General features: G+C 45.4%; 1 protein-coding gene across 1 annotated transcript in view; it reads right to left on the bottom strand.

The window, feature by feature from the left end:
* The window catches only part of plppr5b (phospholipid phosphatase related 5b), a gene marked incomplete at both ends in the record, with an annotated part of 86,771 nt that extends 66,008 nt beyond the window's left edge, over window positions 1-20,763 (bottom strand). Inside the window, 2 exons of the mRNA XM_080019957.1 lie at window positions 3,924-4,112; window positions 20,701-20,763. Of these exons, the coding sequence (XP_079876083.1) occupies window positions 3,924-4,112; window positions 20,701-20,763 (252 nt within the window). The remainder of the gene's footprint in view (window positions 1-3,923; window positions 4,113-20,700) is intronic.
* Between the last annotated feature and the right edge of the window lie 3,113 nt (window positions 20,764-23,876).

The raw sequence follows: 23,876 nt of genomic DNA on the forward strand, positions 1-23,876 counted from the left end.
CGTCCCTCCTTTGGTATTTAACCGGGTCCCATTCGCGCGGTCGGATCGTCGCATGTGCCCCTGCACGTGTGCGCACGGCTCCAGCGGCTTTGTCCCTGCCTGTTTCCCTGGGTGTGTGCGCCCCCGAACTCTCGATTCCTGATCCTCCGCTGGCTCCTCTGCTCCTGGCTCCTGAGTCCCAGCCTGTGCGTGAGTCCCTGCCTTCCCCGTCACGAGTCAACTGCCGGTCCTGACCCCCCCTCTGTTGCCTGTTCCCGATTCCTGCCTGTCTACCCATTAAACTCCTTTATAAACTCCTCAAACCGAGTGTCCTGCGTTTGGGTTCATCTTGACCACATCCCTAATATATTTAGGAAGAAAAATGCAAAGTGTATATTAGTCATGTTGAATATGAATTATGCCAAATGCCTTCACCCTTTTTTCACATTAATTTGATCTCCGGTGATTATTTTCTGTTAGCAAGTAGATTCGCTGTGGAGCTTGATGCGCATGCATGAGTCGTGGCTCAGGGAATGGTGTGTGTGGAACGGATGCCCGGCTGAGTCACGAATGGACCATTATTTTGCCGGACTCTTTTGACTCACGACTCCATAGTCATTTAAAGGATTTGTTCACTGGGAACAAATTTGCTTGCAAGTCTTGCATAACTAACCCAAAGATGTGAGACCACCCGTCCTTGTTGAATCTTACAGCGGGATGGAAAAAGGTATTTTAAATGTGTGATGCTGTCTATTGAACGTATCCCCGCCATTAATGTCAACAGGTTTAAGAGTTAAACCTCTCCATGAGCTGATTGTCTGAGTCAGACTCTGATATAACGGAAAGGAAATTACAAAAAAAAAAAAAAAAGCCTGCCAACGGCCATCTGGTCCCAATTCTGGTCGTCTCACAGAGGTGAAATAATGACAGGCCTTTCGTTTTCACCGTGTCGTGCCTCATTTTTAAAATTAAAAATGGCTGCTGGCGGCAAAAAAAAGCTTTTGTGTTGGCTCAGTTGCCGGTGAGTGATCGTCAAACGGGGAATTCCTATAGCTTTGACACCTCAGTACGGAGGTGGGACAGCTTGGCGGGGTGGACTTACAAACCCTAGAAACCCGATCAAAAGCTGGGTGGAGCAGCTATGGATATTCCTTGGCCTCAGTTTGGTGTTGAGGGTATGTGGTGTGGGGGACGGTTTGTTTTAAGCAGCCACACCTGTCTTGGGTCTAGGCAGTTGGGCCCCCAGGATCACCTAAAATCAAGACACCTAAAATGGAACTATTCAGGTGGGTTAGAAATTGGACCTAAGCCAGGTACTTGAGCAAAAGCACTAAAAGTTGCCTTCTCGCACTTTGTTCGAATTTTATCAAAATCACTGCGCGGTAACAAAGGTTAGTAAGCAAGGTGGGTCAATATATCTCTAGATCAATATAATGGGCTTGCGTTCCGTGGGCTCCTTGTAAAATGGCAGCATTTATCGATTACGCTGAGAAGGCGCTTTTAAAAACTTCCTCCAGAAGAAACACAATAAATTTTGAGCTGAAAGTCGAAAGGTTGGGGAAAAGACCAGGCCGGCTGGTGCTGGGTGGAAGATGTGAGATTATTTCTGTAACTGTGCCTTGTACTACGTGCTACATTTTCCTTAAGCCGGCGTCCTTTACCCGAACGATAGTGGAAGCCTATATATACTATATATACACTATACATATCAGCCACACCGCTTTACCGTGAAATAACACAATATATACACACTATATGTACCAGCCACGCCCTCTTACTGTTCAATAACACAGGTCCTCACTTATCGACCAATTCATTGAACGACCTGGTCCTAGGAACGGAACTCGGTCGTTAAGTGAGCAGTACCTGTAGTCAAGTCATGTACAGTATGAAGTAGTGAATTAAAGTCCCCCCCCCCCCTAATGGGATTAATAAAGGACAATCTAATCCAAACATACTGGCATTATACTGTGTGACAACATTTTAATCCCCTGACATGAAAGAAAGTCGGGCTATGTTTGGACTGGCAGCCAGCCAGCCTCTTGGGTTATTGTAATCCGGCGACAGGCAGGTTAAACCCCACTCAGATGATCTCTGTGCGGCCGCTCGCCGCAGCTGGGCCGCCGGAGCGCCACCACGTTACCAGCCCACGGGGGAATGGCAAAGACAACGGCTGGAGACCACGCCGCGCTTTGTTCGAACCGTTTGCCGATTCCAAAAGTCAGTTCCCTTCTAAACTCGCTCACTATCCTTGTGTGTGTGTGTGTGTTGTCTGTTTTTGTTTTTTTTCTAAACGTACGCAGAATTGCCAGCTGCAATGAAGGCATCCAGGACTTAATAACATCAAAAAGCCACTATGCCCCGGGGAGGTGGGGGGGGGGGGGTTGTGAAACTTATGCTGCTAATTCTGGTTAAATGTAATTTGCTGCTTTGAGGCACTGACCTCCTGCCTGCTGCACCAAGATGCCAGAGCTCCAGTTAATTATTCTCCCTGATCTCCAAAAAGCGCATCCGCTTGTTGCAGGAGAAAAGGGGCACAGCAGTGTGTGTGTGTGTGTGTGTGTGTGTGTGTGTGTGTGTGTGTGTGTGTGTGTGTGTGTGTGTGTGTCGATGGAGAGCGAAATATATGTATAATTTTTGTCTGATAAGATTTTGAGGGCGTCTTTGGGAAGTCCACGTAGGGCCAAAAAAAAAAACGACAAACTTGGAGCAAAGATTTGGGCTTTTAAAAACTCCCACTCAATATTCTCAACCTCTTTCACATCAGGGGCCTCCAGTTTGATACACATTAGGCCACACACCCTCTGGGACCCCAATCTGAGAAGATTTAGCTTTTTTTTTTTTTTTTAAGGTTTTTCTTTTCAGGCTATTTTTGCCTTCATTGCCTTTATAAGTGGGGTAGAGAGAGGGAGAGACAGGCACCAAATGGCCGCAGGTGGGATTCAAACCTGGGTCTCTGCACGGCATTTTGGCTCTGTGACCTGCAAACTCAGCTGGATCTATTGCTTATTTCTGCTTGTTTTTCTATTGTTTGTCTATTGTTCTATCCTACGAATACAGAGATACGTGGAACCATGATCAAAACCGCCATTATTGTGCACGGTACACCAAGGACTGTTTGGTGCCTTGCATTTGCCTTGCAAATTAAATCACGGTCACGTTTAACTATAATATATGTTGCTGACCCCCTGTAAGCTCTCAAATTAACCCCTGGGGTCCCCACGCCGCACCATGACAACCACCTGATCCTGCGCATCACCTGCCACATCGACTCTATTCTGTGACAGTTCACGCCCAACCTCGTCAGCCCTCGATTGGGGACGAAAGGCTCGACTCATTTTCCCAGATCCGCTTCTTGACGAGTGACTCAGTTAAACGACCCGTTCAAATTAAATTGTCTTCTCTCGTTTGGCTCCGTTGACGCAATGCACGGCGACTTCCCCAACGAGAGCAATGAATGACGTGTCCAAGTCAGCTCGACCCGGAGCTGAACGCAGTTCTCACAGGAGTCAGTTGGTCGATCGCTCAAAACTACTTAGATGCAAAGCGTAAATCAGTCACATTCAAGAGGAATTATGCCAAAAGCAAAGCCAAAGTACTTTCATTTAGACCTGAGTAAATATTTTTAATTCACTCGCTGCCGGAGTGGCTTCCCAAACTGCCGAGTCATTTAAAGTCTTGCATCACTACCCAAAAATTCACCAACTTATACGAGCGACGGAGTGAACCATGAATGCATGGGACTGCAATGACGAAGACAAACCCCTGAATCGCGGACGGACACTGCAGATGACAGCCTCACATTTGTGCATCAACAAAACAAAGAAAAGCTCCACCGACACTCGATCCACGGCTGCGTTCTTCCCCCCCCTCCCTTCCCTCTTGCTCAAATGACAGAACCGAGCGATAACCAAGGACTTTGGGAAAAGGGGCGCTCCACTCACCACCAACGTGGGCACGCCGGCGACCGCGGCGTACAGCAGGACGGGCGGCACGGCGCTGCCCTCCTCCGGCCCCAGGTAGGGCTTGGTGTAGGCGCTGTCGTAGCAGAAGAAGCCCTGGACGTGCACGGCGAACGTGTCCGTGTACTCGAAGTAGTACGCCAGCATGACGGTGCCGGCCATGATCACCAGCTGAAAGTAGAGCATGTTGGAGAGCGGTCGGGTCACGGACATCGAGGAGCAGCAACCCCCCCAAAAAAAAGGGGGGGAAAAGTCAACCCTCCCCCGGCGGTGGACGGAGGGAGCGACGGAGAGAGAGAGAGAGAGAGGGGGAGAGCCCGCCGCCTCCCCTGCCCGTCCAGTCCCTGGGCTCCTCTTCCCTTTCCCCGCTCTTTCCTTCCGTTTTCCTCCACCCTTCCCTCCGCTTCGCCCTAACGGCGCTCACAGCCTCACCCCTCCCGGGGCGCAAGGCGGCGGCGGAGCGCACGGTGACGCGCCGGTGCGCGGAGAGCCGCTCGTACTGGGAGAGCGAGCGGGAGACGGGCGGTTGCGAGAGGCGGCGTTTGGCTTTTTTAGAAGATGAAGATGAGGATGAGGATGAGGATGAGGATGAGGATGAGGATGAGGATGAGGATGAGGATGAGGATGAGGGGGGGGGGGCTCGGCTGGGCTGGGCTCGCTCCCGCTGCGTGAGCGCGCATGACACTAGACCGAAAAGCGCGTCTAATAAAGAGCGAGAGACAGAGAGACGCGCCGCCGCGCTCTGTCCGTCCGCACGCGGTAAAGAAAAGAAAGTGGGGAGTGGGGCGGCTGTTTACCTGGGTTATCTACATGTTTTGTTTTGTTCATTCTCATTCTCACCTGTCATGTTATGTGAGAGGGTGAGAATGACAATTTAAAAATATGAGTAAAGCTAAAAATCAGACAGGTTCAGATTTTAAGGTGAGCGTTACTTATCTTTATAACATTCATCTTTTTTTATTTAAAGTTAGCTTCACTTATCTATATATACACTGTGTGTGTGTGTGTGTGTGTGTGTGTGTGTGTGTGTGTGTGTGTGTGTGTGTGTGTGTGTAGCATGCCACTATCTCTGTGCTGGACACGGATAAAATTGGTGTTGACCTTCTCATCTGAATTTTGGCAGACAAAAAGCAAATTTTCCCCAAATCTGCAGGATCCTTTTAAGAGACCCCCCCCCCCCCCCCCATTCTCATTCATAGCTAATCTATCTGCATTTGTCACCTCGGAACATTTCATTCTGACAAGTCAAAAAGCGCATTAATAGCGTGGGCTGAAAAAACCATGGAGAGCTCGACAGACAGGAGTGAGAGACGAACACTAAGTCACTCTGGGGGGCTGTATTGTGACGGACGTGATTAATGGCTGCCATTAGGGTGTCACTCTGTCTCTGCCCATGCCAGGTCACACAACTTCACTTGGGGGCTAGGACTGCCTGTGATGGATGTGCGTACTCTTAACATTACAAGTAGCATTTAATAAATAATAATAACATTACGCTGGGATTTGTACAACAACGAAACAAGAACTTATGCAAACATATGCACTGACGAGCGCGTCAACCATTTCTAAAACGGGTACAGACGACGTGATTGACTTATTCGCGCCTTCCAATTCCGTTCCGAGTGTCAACGGTGTGAATGACACACCGCCACACACACACACAGACATACATACAGCAGCCGTCCAATCATGTGAAAGGGAGGCTCCAAATCCAACCAATTAGGAGGAGACAGGTCGCGTGAGCTGTAGCGCAGTTTGGCCCCCAGTTCAGTAATCTACGGCTCCATCTGCTACGCTCCCTTCTCCGCTCCTGGAAGTATGACATGTATTTGTTTCCACGTGCCACGTGCCAGCGACCCTGCTGTGGCGGGGCTTAGGCTCCTCTGTGAATCAGCTTTTCAAACAGGCGGTTAAATGAGGGCTAATTGGCATTTGAATGAGGTTTCCCCCTTTCAAAAACAGCCTTTGCCCGAGCTGAGGATTTGTAAAGATGAGAAACCTTTAGTCGGAATCGTAAGACTTGCGCTTTAATCAACCTGCGTCTTTTCCCCTTCCTCGAGAGATTCTCTCCGCGCAGTTCTCTCCTATCCCTGCTATGTCGAGCTGTCTGTCTGAATTATCGCAGGGGTGTCAGCCACCTCCTCACCTGCCTCTTTAACATCAGTTTCAGAGTCTCGTTCCCGGCATGTGCCAAAGGACTTTGGGATTCAAGATCTGAAGACAATCACAAATAAATCTCTTGGGGTTGGTTGAGATGGCACTCCTGTCATCGGCAGCCGTTTGATTTGAGCTGTTTGGATTAGGCTGGTTTGATATTATCTCAACTTTTGGCTCCCATAGTGTGTGCAAGAATCCCAAGAGTGTGGTCCTCTCTGATCACCGCCTTTGATGAATCCTATAGTGTGTGCACTACTGAGATGGAGAAAAAGTCTTTTAATCTAAAACTTCACTCCTTTTCAAAAGTTTCCACACAAATCCATAGGCTCCCAAAAGACGATCAATATTGCTAATTTATGAAAACAAAATACGCACAGAGCGATTTTAGAATCGCAATTTTTGCTTCTGAGCACAGAGTGGAGCTGAGTTATGGTCAGGGAAAAAAACCTTGAGTTCTGAGCGGAGGAAAAGTTCCATGTGAGTGGAGAACATTTCCATGGGCAAAACGGGTGAGTCTAGATGGCGCTGTTTTCCTTTTACGGATTGGCCATTGAGGTACTGTGAGGAGTTATGTGTTTGTATTTGTTGTGGTTGATTGACATTGTTTGAGTCTGGGCATCTGGGCTCTACTGCTCATTCTCGGCGAGGTGTACAGAAAACACTAGAGCTAGAAATATAGGAGTAATGAGCTTGAATCCCCCCATTGGATAGAAGAGTAGAGCCCAACAGGAGGATGCAGGGGAGGTGGAGGGAGCGAAGAAACACAGCAAGCAAAGCGGGCAGCAAAACAGGTAGGGCAGGAAGGATTGGCTGCATAAATAGGCCGGCCCATAAGCGCATGAAAGCGCGTGGTACCGTCAAGTTGTCTGATAGAGCTAGCTCCGCAAGCTACGCCTCAAAACTTGTCACAAGAGGAATCCGGGCTGGTTTTCAAATCAGGATTCTGAAACCCTTTCAGGGGGTAATTTGTGTTCCAAAACACCCAAAGCATGAAGCATATTGAAGCATATGTCCATTTTACAACGTTTGGATGTTTTACAGCTGTTATTTGGCTTCTCAACAGAATGTCTTTGATTAAAATTCATTAAAATGGTATGAAGTGATACAGGGAGGTTGGAGAGAGAGTGAGAACAATTGTAAGGTGGGTGTTAATTATAATACAATGCATGTGGTATAATTGAAGCACACTGCCTGTATACTGGGTGCAATTATTTGAAAATTCAATGCTTTTTAAACTGCAGAACACAAATAAAGATGCATCATATTATTACAGTATACTGCATGCCTTAAGTCACTGATGCACATGTGCATTATTGACCCTTTTACAAAGAGGTGTTACAGTGGAGTATTCACAACTGTAGCTCATAGCATTGAAGGATAGGTTTGCTATTTTTCAAGCCAGGCCCGCCTTAAAATGTTGGTTTGCATCATTTATAACTGTTCATATCACAACCTCGCAAAATGCTTTACTACTGAGAAAATGACCGCTCAGCTGCCGCTTCTCACTGTGCTTAAAGTCAGAAGTATTTTTTTTTACATTCAAGATTCAAGAGGGTTTATTGTCATTTCATCTATATACACAGTCCACAGTGCAATGAGATAACGTTTCTCAAAGAAACTCGGAGCAACACAGAACACAGTTGGACGACATGCTACATATAGTCTGGCGGAGTGCAAGAAACAACTTAGTAAAGTGACTTAAACAACATCTTGTTAAGTGGTTGTGAAAAGTAAAGTCACGTGGTGACTGGAATAGTACAAAACAGCAACGCAAGACAGCAGACAACATTCGATAGAATGCAGAGTACACAAACAGGTGTGTGTGTGGGGGTGGGGGGGGTGGGGCAGATAGGCGGTAAACAGTAGTATGGTGGTCCGAGTCTTAGTGCAGTGCAAAGTTTATATAGCAGCAAGGGGGGGGGGGGTTCAGATCAGTCCCTGAGCGTTGAGGAGTCGGATGGCCTGGGGGAAGAAGCTATTGCAGTCTAGATATGAGGGACCGTATGCTTCAGTACCTTCTGACAGATGGGAGGGGGGTGAAAAGTTTATGTGAGGGGTGGGTGGGGTCTTCCGCAATGCTGGTTGCTTTGCAGATGCAGCGTGTGGTGTAGATGTCTGAGATGGAGGGGAGAGGGATTCCGATGATCTTTTCAGCTGTTCTCACTACTCGCTGCAGGTTCTTACGGTCCAGGTTGGTGCAGTTACCGAACCAGGCAGTGATGCAGCTACTAAGGATGCTCTCTACAGTCCCTCTATAGAACGTGCTGAGGATGGGGGGGGGGGTGGCGCTCCTCAGGAAGTAGAGACGCTGCTGGGCTTTCTTTACAGTGGAGCCGGTGTTGAGGGACCAGGTTAAGTTCTCCTCCAGGTAGACGCCAAGGAATTGTGTTCTGCACGATCTCCCCTGGGGAGCTGTCGATGTCCAGTGGCGCGTGGTCCCTCTGTGCTCTCCTAAAGTCAACAACCATCGCTTTGGTTTTGTCTACACTCAGCAACGGGTTGTTGACTTTGCACCAGGTTGTCAGTTGTTTCACCTCCTCTCTGTATGCTGACTTGTCGTTCTTTTCGATAAGACCCACCAAGGTCGTGTCGTCGGCGAACTTGATGATGTGATTCGAGCTGTGTAGCGCTGTGCAGTCATGAGTCAGTAGTGTGAACAGCAACGGACTGAGCACACAGCCCTGGGGGGCCCCTGTGCTCAGTGTGGTGGCGCTGGAGGTGTTGTTCCCGATCCGAACCGTCTGAGGTCTCCCAGTCAGAAAGTCCAGGATCCAATTGCAGAGGGAGGTGTTCAGACCCAGCAGGCTCAGCTTCCTGGTCAGGTGCAGGGGGATGATCGTATTGAATGCAGAACTGGGGTCTATGAATAGCATTCGGATGTATGTGTCCTTTTTGTCCAGATGGGTGAGTGCTAGGTGAAGGGCGATGGCATCATCAGTGGAGCAGTTGGCTCGATACACGGAGGGGGTCTAGGGCGGGAGGCAGGAGTGTCTTTATGTGCCTCAGGATCAGCCTCTCGAATGAAGTGGGGCCTATCCGACAGTGCGTCATGCGAGTGTGGCGAACCTGAACAGACTGCCAAGCACATAATCACCAGCTGCCCCCTATACAGCCCACCCTCAGAAGCTGGCCTTTTTGACCTAGGACTGGAGACGAGGGCGTGGCTATATGACACTGAGTTGGCCATCTGATGATATACGAAAGAAGAAGAAGCCTCTCGAAGCATTTAATGATGGTGGGGGTGAGTGCGACAGGTCGGTAGTCATTGAGGCTGGACACAGGTGACTTCTTGGGCACAGGGACAATGGTGGTAGTCTTGAAGCACGTTGGGACGCTGGCGCTGCTCAGGGAGATGTTGAAGATGTCCGTAAGAACATCTGCTAGTTGGTCTGCCCAGCCTTTGAGCATACTCCCAGGGATATTGTCTGGGCCGGAAGCCGTGCGCGGGTTGACTCTGCGCACTGTCTTATCCACATCAGTTGTGGTCAGACATAGCACCTGGGCGTGGGAGGGGGGGTGTTCTTCCACGCCACCACATCGTTTTTTGCTTCGAACCAGGTGTAGAACACATTAAGCGCATCAGGTAGAGAGGCATCGCTATCACAGGCTGGTGTTGACGTCCTGTAGTTGGTGATGGCTTGGATGCCCTGCCACAGCTGCCGTGTATCTCTGCTGTCACTGAAGTGGCCGTGGATTTTCCAGGCATGCGCTCACTTTGCTTCCCTGATGGCCCGGGACAGTTTGGCCCTCGCTGTTATCAGAGCCTCCTAATCTCCGGCTCTGAAGGCTGTATCTCGGGCTCTCAGCAGAGCATGTACCTCTGCAGTCATCCATGGCTTCTGGTTGTAGCGTGTGGTAATGTAATTGGTGACAGTGATGTAATCGATGCACTTACTGATGCCATATACTCCAGTCAATGGAGCCGCCGGTGGTTGCTGCCTCCCTAAACATGTGCCAGTCAATACACTCAAAACGGTCCTGGAGGGCAGAGATGGCTCCTGCTGGCCAGGTCTTCACCTGTTTCTTAGCAGGTTTGGAGCGTCTGACGAGCGGTCTGTATGCTGGGATCAGCATAACAGAGATGTGATCTGAGTATCCGAGGTGGGGGCGGGGCTCAGCCCGGCAAGCACCGGGTATGTTGGTGTAAACAAGATCCAGCATGTTCGCCCCTCTCATTCACATGTTGGTGGAATTTAGGAAGCACAGTTTTGAGATTTGCATGGTTGAAATCTCCAGAAGTCTAGCACCATGTTTTCTGGTGTCTCTGTGTTTTTCTCTGGGATCCCGGAAAAGATGAGCTAGTCCCGCATACTTTTGGATGGGATTTACAGGACAGTCTCTCTCATTATTTTATTTTATGTTTTTACAACCTCCACCGCCGTTGTGAGAGGTCATGGAGGTTTTTAGATCCGCGTTGTCTTTTTACCTCTCGCCGACCTTGGAAATCAAGGCCGGCTTTGATCTGAGAAATGTCTTGGAGGAGTGGACCAGGCGTGTCCAGCTTCTTGTTGATATCACCCAAGACACTAACCTCTACAGCGCTGGGAGTTGGATCAATGAGATCATCGGTGTCGGTGGCTGAGTCTGCCTTCTTCTTCTTCGCCGGATTGTTATGGTCCTACGCTTATGGTCCTCCCATCACATACTCATTATAATAATAATCTATATAATCCTCGAGGTCCTCCACTTTGGATTACAGTATGCTCCACTCTCTCATCAAAAAAAAAAAAAAAAAAAAAACAACTTCTGATATCTTCGCCCCGACATTTCACGAATCCTACACAATCGTGTCTGGAAGAGAGCTTTGTTGCCAGGTCACAAAGCCGGGCACAGAAGTGGCTTTTCTTCTCTTTCGCTATGGAAAATAACAAATTAAACAAAGTCGCGACAGCGGCATGAAACAGAAAAAGAAAACGCTTATCTGGCCTGACTTGAAATGCTGCCACAGTAAATTGGATATCAAAGTGAAGAAGTGCCTTTTAGTAATTTTTTGTGAGATCCTTTTATATGAGCTAGATGAGATTAGTCTCCGTCCCCTCAAGGAGTTTTCTATCAGAGCGTTTAATGTTCGGCGCACACGCACAGGTGTGCCGACGCTAAGTGCCAATATCAGTACATGATAAGAAAATTTGATCCAAACAAGCAAGGAAATCTTCAAAATAAACACTAGATATTTTTCCACCCCGGAATAAGATTTATCCAGCTGGCTTTGAGAAACAATATGTCGGCAACTATTCTAGGGATCAGCAATTTTCATGAACTAGATAAAGCTGGATGAACCATGTTTTTTTTTCCTGCATGAAACCTGCTATGGGGAGAAGGACCTGCAACACTGTCTTCCCAACATATATTAACAATCCAGGTCAGGTGGATCGTTTAGATGTGTTCGCTTATTTAAAATGCTGCATAAAAGCGCATACTAATTTTCAAATTGTTGCAATACTGTACAGTAATACACTGGAGCTGATGTTAAGTCCCTTGTGCTGATAATGAGAGGGCAGCACACAGAAGCTCAGTCCACCCAAACAACTTTACACTCAAGCGACAGAGTGAGTATTTCACTGAGATTATCAAATGGGGACGCTCTTTCACCAATGTTTCAATGAGTTAGGCCTGCTACACCTCCAAAAGGCTCAACAGTGACTTCTGGCCTCCCAGAACCACTCCCCCTCCATCACCACGTAATCATTAACTACCACCACTGGGACTATACAGACATAGCCCAGTGGCTATCCTGATTCCCCAATTACCACCGTCAACACCATATGGGCCTGCCCAGTGACTAACCCCACAGGCGGATACAACTATACCTATATGGACGAAAAGTGTTTCAGCCTCGGTAGCTCCACTTTTTTAAAGATTTAACACAAACGTCTAATCGAGGAGCTCCTTCAAAAAACATTAAGCAGCCCATGCAGTGATCCCTGCTTTGATATTTTCTGTAGGATTTGAACTGAATTTTCTTTCCTTTTCCCACCGGGAGTCTGGTGGTCTTAACAGTCAGCGTGCGCTTTCATCAATGGAGGCACAAATATGCGTAAAATTGCGTAAGGTATAAAATTATTTGGTCACAATTCAGACAAATAGTAGGTCAGGACAACATCCATCCATATCAAGCGGGGTTCTATAAATAGAGCCCTCGCTTTGTGGCTGTGTTACATGAAATGCTTACATTGTGTTTTATTACAACATAAAACCCGAGGCAGCGTTGTGACCCAGTTATAGCCTACATCACACAGAAACATCGACACGCAAAATAAACAAATAAATAAATAACACCTTGGCTGCAAAATGTGAAATGCAATTTTCCCTGTCCAAGTATTCAGCATAATGCGCCTCCCTTGCCGCAAAAGTGCCAATGCCACAGACGATTTCTGACTTTGTGTCGAAGTGCAGCGCACGGGCGGCTGATTACATCATCTCATCTGAATAAACGGTGCTTATTAAGGGAGGCAGACCAAGGCAAGGAGACGACTTCAAAGTGGCCCGCTGCAAGCAGCTGGGGCTTATCTGGCATGTCGCACTCCATAAGAAATTCATGAGCCGTCTTTTCTTGCGACCGGCCTGATGCCCAAATGGTCATGAATGGAAGTAATTGTGGCAGGCAATGTGGGGAGGGAGGGAGGGAGGGTAAGATCTAACGTTGTAGCGGCTTTTACGGAGAAAGAAAAATCTAACATTTTTTCATGCATTTTTTAACTTTACAAGTTGGCAGAACACGAGGGGGCACCCCAACAATAAGGAGACGCTGTTTAAAGATGGATTAACTGTTCAAGGACAGGTTCGGCATTTTTCGCAACCCTTATTAAACCCTTACCATTGCTGCTCATCATTTATAACTGCTCAGGGCACAACCTCAGAACGCTTTACTGTTGTGAAACTTACCACTCTGCTGCATCTTCTCACTGTGTTTAAATGCAGTCCAATGGGGCAAATGGTTAAGACTTAAAGAAACAAATGTTGAATCTAATCCCTCTTCCCCTGAAAAGTTATACTTTAAAATTTTAAATTAAATTTTAAAAAGACCAGGATTGAAAATGAGCCAATTGTATTGCAATTTTACAATCTACAACAAGTGTCAAGTTCACTGCTGAAGATTTGTTGATATACCTAAGATGTGAGGAAAAAAAAACATCTTGGCCCCCTGAATATCCGCCCAGGGGTCTCTGCTTCTAACATTTGCTGCTTCCATAATCTCATACTAGGAACTAGAATGAAATAAAGGCTACGGGGGAAAAAAGGGATCGGGAAAGTCAGGTGGCACGGTGGCACAGATTGCAGCCACGTTTCACCGACCACCATCCAAAATGTGTGTGTGTGTGTGTGTGTGTGTGTGTGTGTGTGTGTGTGTGTGTGTGTGTGTGTGTGTTGTCGTGTGGTATGTTGTGGGACGATTAAAGATTCTTCTTCTAAAAAAGAAATGAATGCGGTATGCAGCTATCAGAGCGCTCTTGTTCAAAGCATTGTGAAAGTGCTCTATGATCATACTTGATGCATTTAGTGGAGTTCTACAGTTGCTGCAATTTTATATTCATGTCTTCCAGGATCTCAGGGTCAAACCTCAAATCTCTAGTGATACTAATCCCAAGTGACTGGTGGCTAAGGAAGTATAGCCCTTAAAGACCAGACACACCAAAACAACATGAAAATAAATCTTGTTCTAAAATAAAAACACTGTCTGTTGTTCTATTTGGCACCGGAGAGCTAAAAGTAAGCAGTAGGTTTTGCCTATGGCCCATTACAAAAAGTGTTGTTCGCTTAGCCGAACAGCGGATCAGAGAGATCTTATCCGCGCCTGTCTCCGCCGCCAAGTCAACATGCTGAATCTTCCGAAAGGCTGCTGACAAGGGCCGACTAGTGCCAACAGTGCGGGACAGACTACGCCCAATTGTCAGCCGCAGACACTCATCGGTCCATTGAAGGCTGACGGCCGACAGTCGGTTTGGTGCAGTCTGGGACTTAAGTTCGCAAAGTTTATAGTGTTCATTTTGATGTCAGGTAACAACATAAAACACACGTTGACCGCTTAGAGGTATTGACAAAAGAGTTATGGACCCTTATTTGACATATTACTCAGGAACCAAGCAGAGCTAAAATGTGACTATTATGACTTGTGGGATGAAAAAAAGGAAAAAAAACGTCAACGTCAATTCATGGCCCAGCTCAGAATTTTCCAGTTGCAATCGTGGCACGCAGTCCGTCTGGAAGATTAACTGATCAATATCCTTATCCGTGTTTTAAAACCAGACACGATTTGCCTGGAGATGTCCTCCAGACAGACTACTGCTTAGCATGGCGTGTGTGTGTGTGTGTGCGTGTGTGTGTGTGTGTGTGTGTGCGCGTGCAATGAGGTCTGTTTTCTCATTGCAAATTACTGGTAAACATGAAGAACAGTTCAAAGATCACCATTTTCAATTGGATATTTGCAAAACGTCACCATCAACATTGGCAGGGTTGGCAGACGTGTGACCAAGTCCCTCTTATCCAAGTCGAAAGTAAGTTTGGTTCAAACCATCTCAAACAAGTCCCCAGTCATTTTTTTATTGGGCGAGTCAAGAGAAAATGAATAGCACTACAGTATATAAAATGTGACTAAGTCCCTCTTATCCAAGTCAAAAGTAAGTTTGGTCCAAATCTCAAGCAAGTCCCCAGTCATTTATTTTCTTGGGCAAGTCAAGTCGAGTCACAGGTTATGTCAAGTCCTTAGTTAGGGCGAGTCAAGTCACTTTCTTTTCCCAAGACACTGCAGTCTCTGGTCTCTATAAGGAGAAAGCACAAGGTATAAGTACCTGTCTAATAATGATATTATTGGCCAATCTAACCTGTTCAAAAAGTATGACAATGAATTGGATCTGTATTATAGTTGTTGATATTCAGTGAAATAACGTAATCACATTAAAAACACACAAAGAAACAAATGACTTTGTGACAGCGTATTTGACTTATTCTCCATCAAAAAGACATTGCTTGTTTGACGACTGTTCAAATGATCTGTAATTTGAACTTTTCATAGAGAATTGCTCAAAGAATGTGTCTAAAGGGGTGGTACGGGGTGGCACTGCCGCCTCCCTGCAATCTGATCGGGCCCCCCCCAACACCGCTGGGCTAGAGCAGAGGTTCCCAACCACCTCCGCCGTCTGGTTCTTGGTCCCCCTTGTGCCACCTCATCTTGAAAATCCTGGAATCCGCCCCGGCAATGACAGTGCCGTTCCCAGTGTGCGCTCGCGCCGGGTGTCGTCACGCTGACACTGGTAATGTGAACATCGGCAACAGTGAACATTTCAATGTCTCACATAATCTTTAAAGTGAAAACATAAAATGAACACAAGTCATTGGACCCATGTCTCAAGTCAAGATCAAGAGTCTTTAACCTCCAAGTCGGGTCTCAAGCCATTTGTTTCGAAACGGTGACTCAGGTCGACGTCACGGCGACTCCAGGCCACGTTTCTGCTTCTTTATCTGTCATTCCCTGCCACTGGGGGGCGCCGAGCGATTCCGTCCGGCACCTGTTTCCAGAGCGAGTTGCCGGGAACAACAACAACGCCGGCGGTGAAAGAAGGGGCAAGGGCATTTGGACCCATCAGCGACGAGGGGATCACTCAGAACGAGAGGAGGATAAAGGTTCCCATCGGGGGCTTGCACAGGAAACACCAAAAGAACCCACATCGCCGCCTCATTTTGTCCGTCTCTTGTTCTGAACACGTGGTTTTGGCCAAAAAGCCCTACTTCTTTTTAAGAATGCGCTAAGCGTCAGCCACTGGCGTACGCAGCGAGGAGAAGATTCACTTCCCGTCAGTTTCACAATCTGTGCTTTTGAAAACACGGTAGAGACAAAGTGGACGAGAGCAGCACTGTGTCAGGGAGTAAATATGGCTTCTCTTTGTGTGCACCGACGTCACTAAGTGGTTTTGGCGAACACAAATAATGCCGAGTGTTTGACTTACTTACTTTGTGGGGAAATGAAATGTCTAATTGCTTTTATTGACATAAACGTAGACAAAAAATAAATAAATAAATCATAAATCTTTTTTTTTTTAACCTTTCAGCCCCATGTATTGCATCAGGGCCACACCTGTCCTGGATGTAAATGATTAGGCCCAGGAACAGTGTGGCTGTTTACCTGTTGCTCATTAGAATAATCATAATCAACGGGCAACAGGTAACCCCCCCCCCCCCCCCCGCCCGTGTGTGTGTGTGTGTATGTGTGTGTGTGTGTGTGTGTGTGTGTGTGTGTGTGTGTGTGTGTGTGTGTGTGTGTGTGTGTGATCTATCTATTTTTATAACTGTGAAAACTCCTGGTTTTTTTTATCTCTACAAGCTCTTACAACCACTTTCATTCATGAAGGGTTTGATAAAAAAATAAAGAGATGGGTGCCGGTGTGTCTCAATCAAAAAACGATATTGCCCTGCACAGCAGTTTGAGTGCGAGGTGACTCTTTCATTGTCACGGCCGTAAAAACAGTCCCATCACTCCGGCTAACCATTTCGGCCTGGCAGCCGTGGGTTTACGCCTACGTCACCAGAGCCTGCCACGTCATGATCCGCTTCGGCCGAGTCTGACTCAGCATCAGAGGCGGTTTGATTCGGAGAGACAGCGGTCTCTCTCAATCAGCGTACGATGGGAAAAAAATGACACATAGATCTATTTTATTTTTTTTTATCAACTTTAAAAGCTTGTAACAGGCTGCCTAGCCATTATTTGTCATGGGGTGGATCCCTTATTGGACATAGCTTGGGCGCCCCTTGTCCACCAGTAACAATAAGTGTAATGATTACACCCTCTGGTGGTGGGTTACAGAACTGTTTCATTCAATTACACTATTCACAGGTTAAACAGCTAAGAAAAGTGTTAATTTGTGATCGATCGATCGATAGATAGATAGATTGAAAGCAACATTCACATTTTTCTGTTTTTAATTTCACCTCTTTGACTTTCCCCACTTTTCGTTGACTTCTATCCATCCCCACGCAACAACACCAAAATTGACTATGGCTATGAACAATCAATAATAAAAGTATTTTTCAAAATTGCTTTTTTAGACTGTTCACAATGGCTACTTCGTTGTTAATCCAACTGAATAATCCCTAAATTGGTAACTGATGGCCCACAATGTACTCCAGAGTCCTTTGTTGTAAACTTGCATGGGGCGCTTTACCCTGCTTCATATTGGCGTCAAAAGCAACTTTGAGACTTTTCCAAAAGCAACAGAAGACAAAAAAAGGCGACCACAGAACTACCAGTAAAAGCAAGAGGCATTAGATGGACTTGTATGGAGGTAAGGCACATATACAGTCAAATGTTCTACACATCTAAGTAAGTAGTAGTCCACACAGGGGCCAGCAGCTGTGCCCCTGAACTACTTTACAAATACAATCTCTCCTCTCATCTAAACCCAGAATCGTGCCGTTCTGGCGGAGAGGTGGATCCATGGCGATGGACATTCATCCATTTGCACAGTGAGGCAGGAAGCTGGTTCAACCGTGGCGGTGGTATAGGGCGGTGTTAACATCTCCACGGTGATGAGCGATGGAAGGCGAGGCAAGCATGAAAAGGGGCATGAAGAAGCTTGAGTATGCTTTTTGTTTGGAGGTTTGCTACTTAGTTCCATGTTCCCATTAACCATTTTGAGAAAAGATTTAAAATAGTCAAAAAAAAAAAAAAAAAAAAGAAAGAATTTGGGTGCAGGCACCAATTATTGTTGTCCCTACATCAAAATAATTGATGCACGCATATCGGTGGATAAGGGCGGGTCATACAGAAAGCCCTTAGTAAATCTTAGCTCTTAGTTAGACAGATTCAAGGTCAGTTATTTGTGCCTAGCCTCATCTATGTGCGTAAACCCATTTTAGAAACAAATTTTAGGCTTGATTGGAGGTCCTCGTGCGCCTGCAACCGATAGGGTTGAAGGCAGTTTTTATCCGGTTTTGCAATGGGATACTATGGGGGGGGGGGACTTTGGATTTCACACGGATAGAAATAAACTAAGATGTGAACACGAATTTTGTGGAAAAAAAGAAATAGGCTGTCACTCATAGATGACGTGACGGTTACATTACGGTTCTGACCTACAAAAGAAAATAAAAAATAAAAACGTTGTCGACTATTTGAAAAATAAAGACATGAAGCGCCAGGGAATAAATGTATTCTGTAGATTTCGGTTGCATTGTGACATTGCCCACTATCTACCCGAGGCTCCCCCATCGGATTTGTGCCGGGATTAATTATCACACCGTTAATGCGCCGCTCCAACGCTACGGATTTACGTCAATGGCGGAATAGCTTCGAGTGGCTCCTAATCAATTATAATCGCCGTGTAGCCGTGTAGACATTGACTTGTTGGAAAGTACCGCTTGCAGGGGAACAGGGGGAGGGGGGCGTTCACAAATAACACCTTGAAGGCGTTGAACAGAGTGAATGCCTTCAAGGTGTTTTCTTTTTTTCTTCTTTCATGTTTGGCAATCATGGACAACTACGTAGGACGACACCCTTTCAGGACCGCCGCACAGATAATGCATCGGCGGCGGAGAACATCTCATAGGCAAGTGTTTCGTTTTTCAGCTTATATTGTGCCTTATTATATTGCGTCGTCAAGTTGGTTCATTAACCCCAGCTCTGCTAATCAGTGTCTGCAGCACTTTGAATAAAGCTGAACGCGCAACACACAGGCACAGAACATTCGCACGTCAACAGAATAAAACCGCAAAAAACCCTAAATGCTGACGGATCCAAACTCAATTACACAAGGTTTTCATTTTCATTGTCAAAGTGCTTTGAAAACGAAAAACCTTTCATTAGCCTTGAATTAATGGCCAACCTCCAATTTTCAGATGCCATCAGCGCATGCATGTAGGTTCACACACACACACACACACACACACACACACACACACACACACACACACACAGTAAATTAATCCTAAACTATGATCTGATCTTCGACTGCGTCAAAAGGACCGATAACCCCCAAGTCGTTGAAGAAATATCACATGAAAACCCTGCACTGTGCCTGAACTTGTGGAAGGCACAGTGCAGGAAGGAAGATTGTAATAAAAAATAAATGTCCAGAAAAAAGAAACAAAAAAAAACAACTTCTGAGGACCTTTTGGAATCATTTACGAAAAAAAAAAAAAAAAAAAAAAAAAGAGATGGGCTGCTGTCAAAATACGGTAAAGAGAGGCATAGAAAAAATTGGATTAAATTATACTAAAAAATTGATAAAAAAAGAGTATGAAATGGCAAAAACAAAGCTCTCTACAAACCCATCACCCACTTTTTTTTTTTTGCCACCAAACCAGACCTGATAATTTGAAGGCTGTAATTAATTAATTACCATCTGTATGGCATTAACCCTTTAACTGCCTCACCAAAGAACAAACAACAAAATAATGATTTATTTTCTATCCATTTCATCTTGAAGTTAAGTGAAAAACATTTTGTCTTGGTATGAAACCCGTCAGACGAACCTGACCAATGTATTTAAATCTAAACGATCACTTTCTTCCAGTAATGCTCATAAGAATTTGAACATTTTCAATAAATTGTTAAAAATAAATTGCGGTTTTGCAAGAAATTGTTTGTTTTCTCAACAATTTATTGCAAACCCATCATAACTATATGTATCGTACCATGTAGCGACATTTCGACTGTTCAGTTGATCAAGTTTAAAAAATATATACAGTATTACACGGCTCTTTAAAGCGCTGTGTAACTTTTGGTTACTTGTGATTATCGGTCACGTTTCAATAACCGTCTGTTACTAGCGCAAATATAATGCACACACAGTGTGCAAAAACAGTGAGGGCCGGCGCGTCGCTGGCTGAGGTGCGGCTGCCGGCGCGTCGCTGGCCCGCCTCATCGCGCCGTCGAGGAGGTGGAGTGGCTACAGTTTTTTATGAGCATTTTTTTTATTTATTTATTTTTTTATACATTTTACCAGGCAAAAAAACTGTAATTACCGGAACCAAACATCAGACAAGTGACGTAGAAGCTGTGGTTATCGAAAAATACACAGTATGTGCTTACCGATGACAATTTCTCACAAACAACGCCACACGGAAGTTCTCATCTCAGTGCACGCTAGCTTAATGAGGTCCGCTGAGGTGCACCGCAGTGCCCACTGGTGGAGCGTTCGGGGAGGGCACACTTTCTTTTTTTCCCCAAATCCAAAATGTTTTATCCAAATTGTAATCCAAATTCAGTTACGCGCTACCGAGAACGAGGTTATGCGTTATGATCCAAGCTAGCATGCCCCGTGTGAAATATCTCAAGTAATGACGCTGCTCAGTGTGGTGTTGGTGAGAATCCGCCTTGTTTACCACTCGTTGCCACGTTGAAATGTGATGCTCAGTGAATAACCACGCCCCCATTTTACATTGGAGGAAAACGTGAGGGCTCAAGCAGGAAGGAAATAGGCAGGAGGTAGATTTTGAGAAAATGTAGGGATAAGTTACCTGATTTGGCTTTTGAGATTTTTTAATTTTTTTTTTTATTGGACTTAAATGTGAAAAAATAAATGATGCTTGCTGCTACAAACCCAACAAGTCTGCCTACACTTCATGCAACATTTGTGAAATTACGTTAAAACAACTTGTCTCATCTTACCTCTCCGGCCAGCGAGGTGTAGAACTTCCGTCGGTCTCTGCGGCTGGGGCGTGTCGGAGGCATCTTGCTCGCTCCTCCAGGTCTCATCAACTGCAAAGCAGAGGAGGATACGGGTTCAACTGATGCACAGAATAAATATAAGAATAAAAACATTGGAACTGTAATTGTAGACTGTGCCACTAGATGGGGACAGAATGGTAGTTTTGAGGATGCATTCATCGGGGGAGGGATTTGTTCCACTTCTTCAGCCTTTTTTATTTTTCTCTAGTAAAGACGTTGCAAAAACGTAATTTCTGTTCCTTAAACCAGAGACCAAGAAACCAGAATTTTAGAGTGAGATAATCAAGTGAACTCTGTAGATGTCAAAGACAAAAACATGTACAATTAATCATATATTTAATTTATATATTAGTAATTCATCTGCGTTCTTTTGGAGGTTACACAAATATTGTTTTGACATCCCACAAGACATTAAAATAACCATTGTCCATCTCTCATTCCTTTTTACATTAAAGCAGGTAACAAGATGAAGGGAAAACTGGTTGAAAATAATAAAACAATGTTAGGTCTCTGCATGAACGAGATCTCCTTATCTTGCCAAGAAAATGTAAGTGTTCATCTCAGAAAGGCAAAACCAAAGTTGACTATTCGACGACTGAAGTTCCTGACTTTGACTCTTCGCACGACTAATAAATACACACACACACAAACGCACACACACACACACACACACACAGACACACACACACAGACACACACACACACACACACACACACACACACACAAACGCACACACACACACACACACACACACTCCAGTGCACCACCAGAGAGCCTGCTGTCGACCTTATCAAGTTGAGCGTGGCGGGGAGGGGTAACGGTGAGCATCCAACCCCCCGGGACGACAACATCATTGAGATTCTGCCCTATCCCCATCTGAATACCTCATGTATACCCTCACCTCATGATACATTTCTCCTCAAACCTTTTTAGTCTGTTGTTCCGCCTTCAGGTGGAAACTTCCTGACAAGCTTTACTTTCGTGTTAGTCAGTGTTGCCAGACGCTGAAAACCAAATAATCATACATACTCTGCGTAGCCTTTCACTATCATGAGATTAAAAAAAAAAAAAAAGTGAAACTATGAAATGTCTAAATTAGCGTACATTTAATTTTTGTTTTTTCTTTACAATTATTGATGCCACATTGTACAAAGGGCAAATCATCATGCAATTATCATACATCTGGCAATGCTGCTGATAGTCCAAATATGGAATAGGACATCCACGAGGTGATCGATCACAGAATGGAAGACCTGTTCCGCTTGATCATTTGGGGCGGCTTGAACCCGTAGGGTGGCGCTAAATATCGCTGAAAAGGACCAGTTCTGAAGTTGGGTCAGGGTTCAAATTCGGTTCAAAATTTTGACTATTGGATCTTTTTGTCATGTGGGCATTGCATCTTTAACAACCCCAAATGTATATATATATGTTTATATTATGTTTTGTTGTATATATATATATATATACACACACACACACACACAGAGACACACACACACACACATTGTATACACTATATACACCATATACTAAACTTGTTTAAATACTTCTTAAAGGACAGGGACTACTTTGTGTCTATATGTAATTACACATCTGATCAGACAAAAATGACATGCAGAGTTCCCCGAGGCTCCATTCTGGGGCCTCTTCTGTTTAACATCTACATGATGCCACCGGCTCAAATTATGGAAACAACAAAATATGTTACCATAATTTAAAGATGACACACAAATATACATACAAACCATATCATGTCCAATACAATCGCTGAGCAAGTGCATTGAACAAATCAACAGTTGCATGTGCGAGACCTTTCTCCAATTAAACAAAAACAAAACTGAAGTCATTGTTTTTGGAGCCGGGGAAGACCGACTAAAAGTCAGTGCTCGGCTTCAATCGGTGATGTTAAAAAGCACAAAACAAGCCAGAAATGTTAGTGGAGTCATAGACTCTGACCTCAATTTCAGTAGCCAACTATCACCTTAAGAACTTATCAAGGATTAATGGACTTATGTCCGAGCAGAATTTGTAAAAACTTGACCATGCATTCATCTTCAGTCGACTAAACGACTGTAACGGTGTCTTTACAGCTCTCCCTATTAAACAGATCAGACAGCTGCAGTTGATTCAGGACGCTGCTGCTCGAGTCCTCACTAAGACCAAGAAAGTAAATCATATCGCTCCAGTTCTCAGATCTTTACACTGGCTTCCTGTCCGTCAAAGAACTGATCTCAAAATACTACTGTTGGTGTATAAAGCACAGAATGGTTTTGGCCCAAAATGCATTTCTGATCTTCCGTTACGTTATGAATCATCCAGAGCTCTCAGATCGGCCCCCAGCGATCGCCGATCGGAATTTTGCATGATCCTCCCAAGCCTTTATTTGACGGGCTTATAAGTTGTCCTAGGCAACTTTTATTGTGAGGTGGAAAACGTCTAGAAGCAAGAACAGCTTAGCCATGCAGTGGGAGGCCACACATGTACACAGAGTGGGATCGCCAAGGAATATGTGTCGGGTCTTCGAGAAATGGGTTTCTATGGCCGACCAGCAACACACAAGCAATAGCTGTCTGTGTGCAAACGATGAAGTGGTGTTAAACTCACCACTCTTGGACTTTGGAACGGTGGAGAGACATTCTTGGTGTTTAGTGGATACCAGGAGAAAGCTGTGTGACCGGATTCTAAGTCTGTAGCACTCGACGGGGAAGGAAGGAATTGTGTTCTGGGGGTGTTTTTTGACTGTCCACCTCATTTGCCCACCATACTTGTTAAGCTTCTTTTTTTTTTTTTTTAATCCCCATTCTTCCCCATGGAACTATTAACTAACTTGGCTGAAACGGCAGACAGGCAGAGAGAGGGGCCTCTCTCCAGTGTTTGGCTACTATACAAACTGTGAAACTGTGTATTCTTCTCTCAACATTCTTTGCGCTTCCGACTTTGTCGCAAGGATTTGAGAAAGGCCATTTTGCGTTGGTGTAGAAGACGTAGAAACATAGGAGGAAAGCTAGACTTCAACAACACATTCACGCTATGTCATTAATTGCAGAGCACAGAAGTTGTACAAAACCGGAGCACTGGGCGTCAACTGCGCGTATTCCCAGTGTCTAGATCCCAG

Source organism: Zeus faber (assembly GCF_960531495.2).
Source record: "Zeus faber genome assembly, chromosome: 19".
NCBI lineage: Eukaryota > Metazoa > Chordata > Actinopteri > Zeiformes > Zeidae > Zeus > Zeus faber.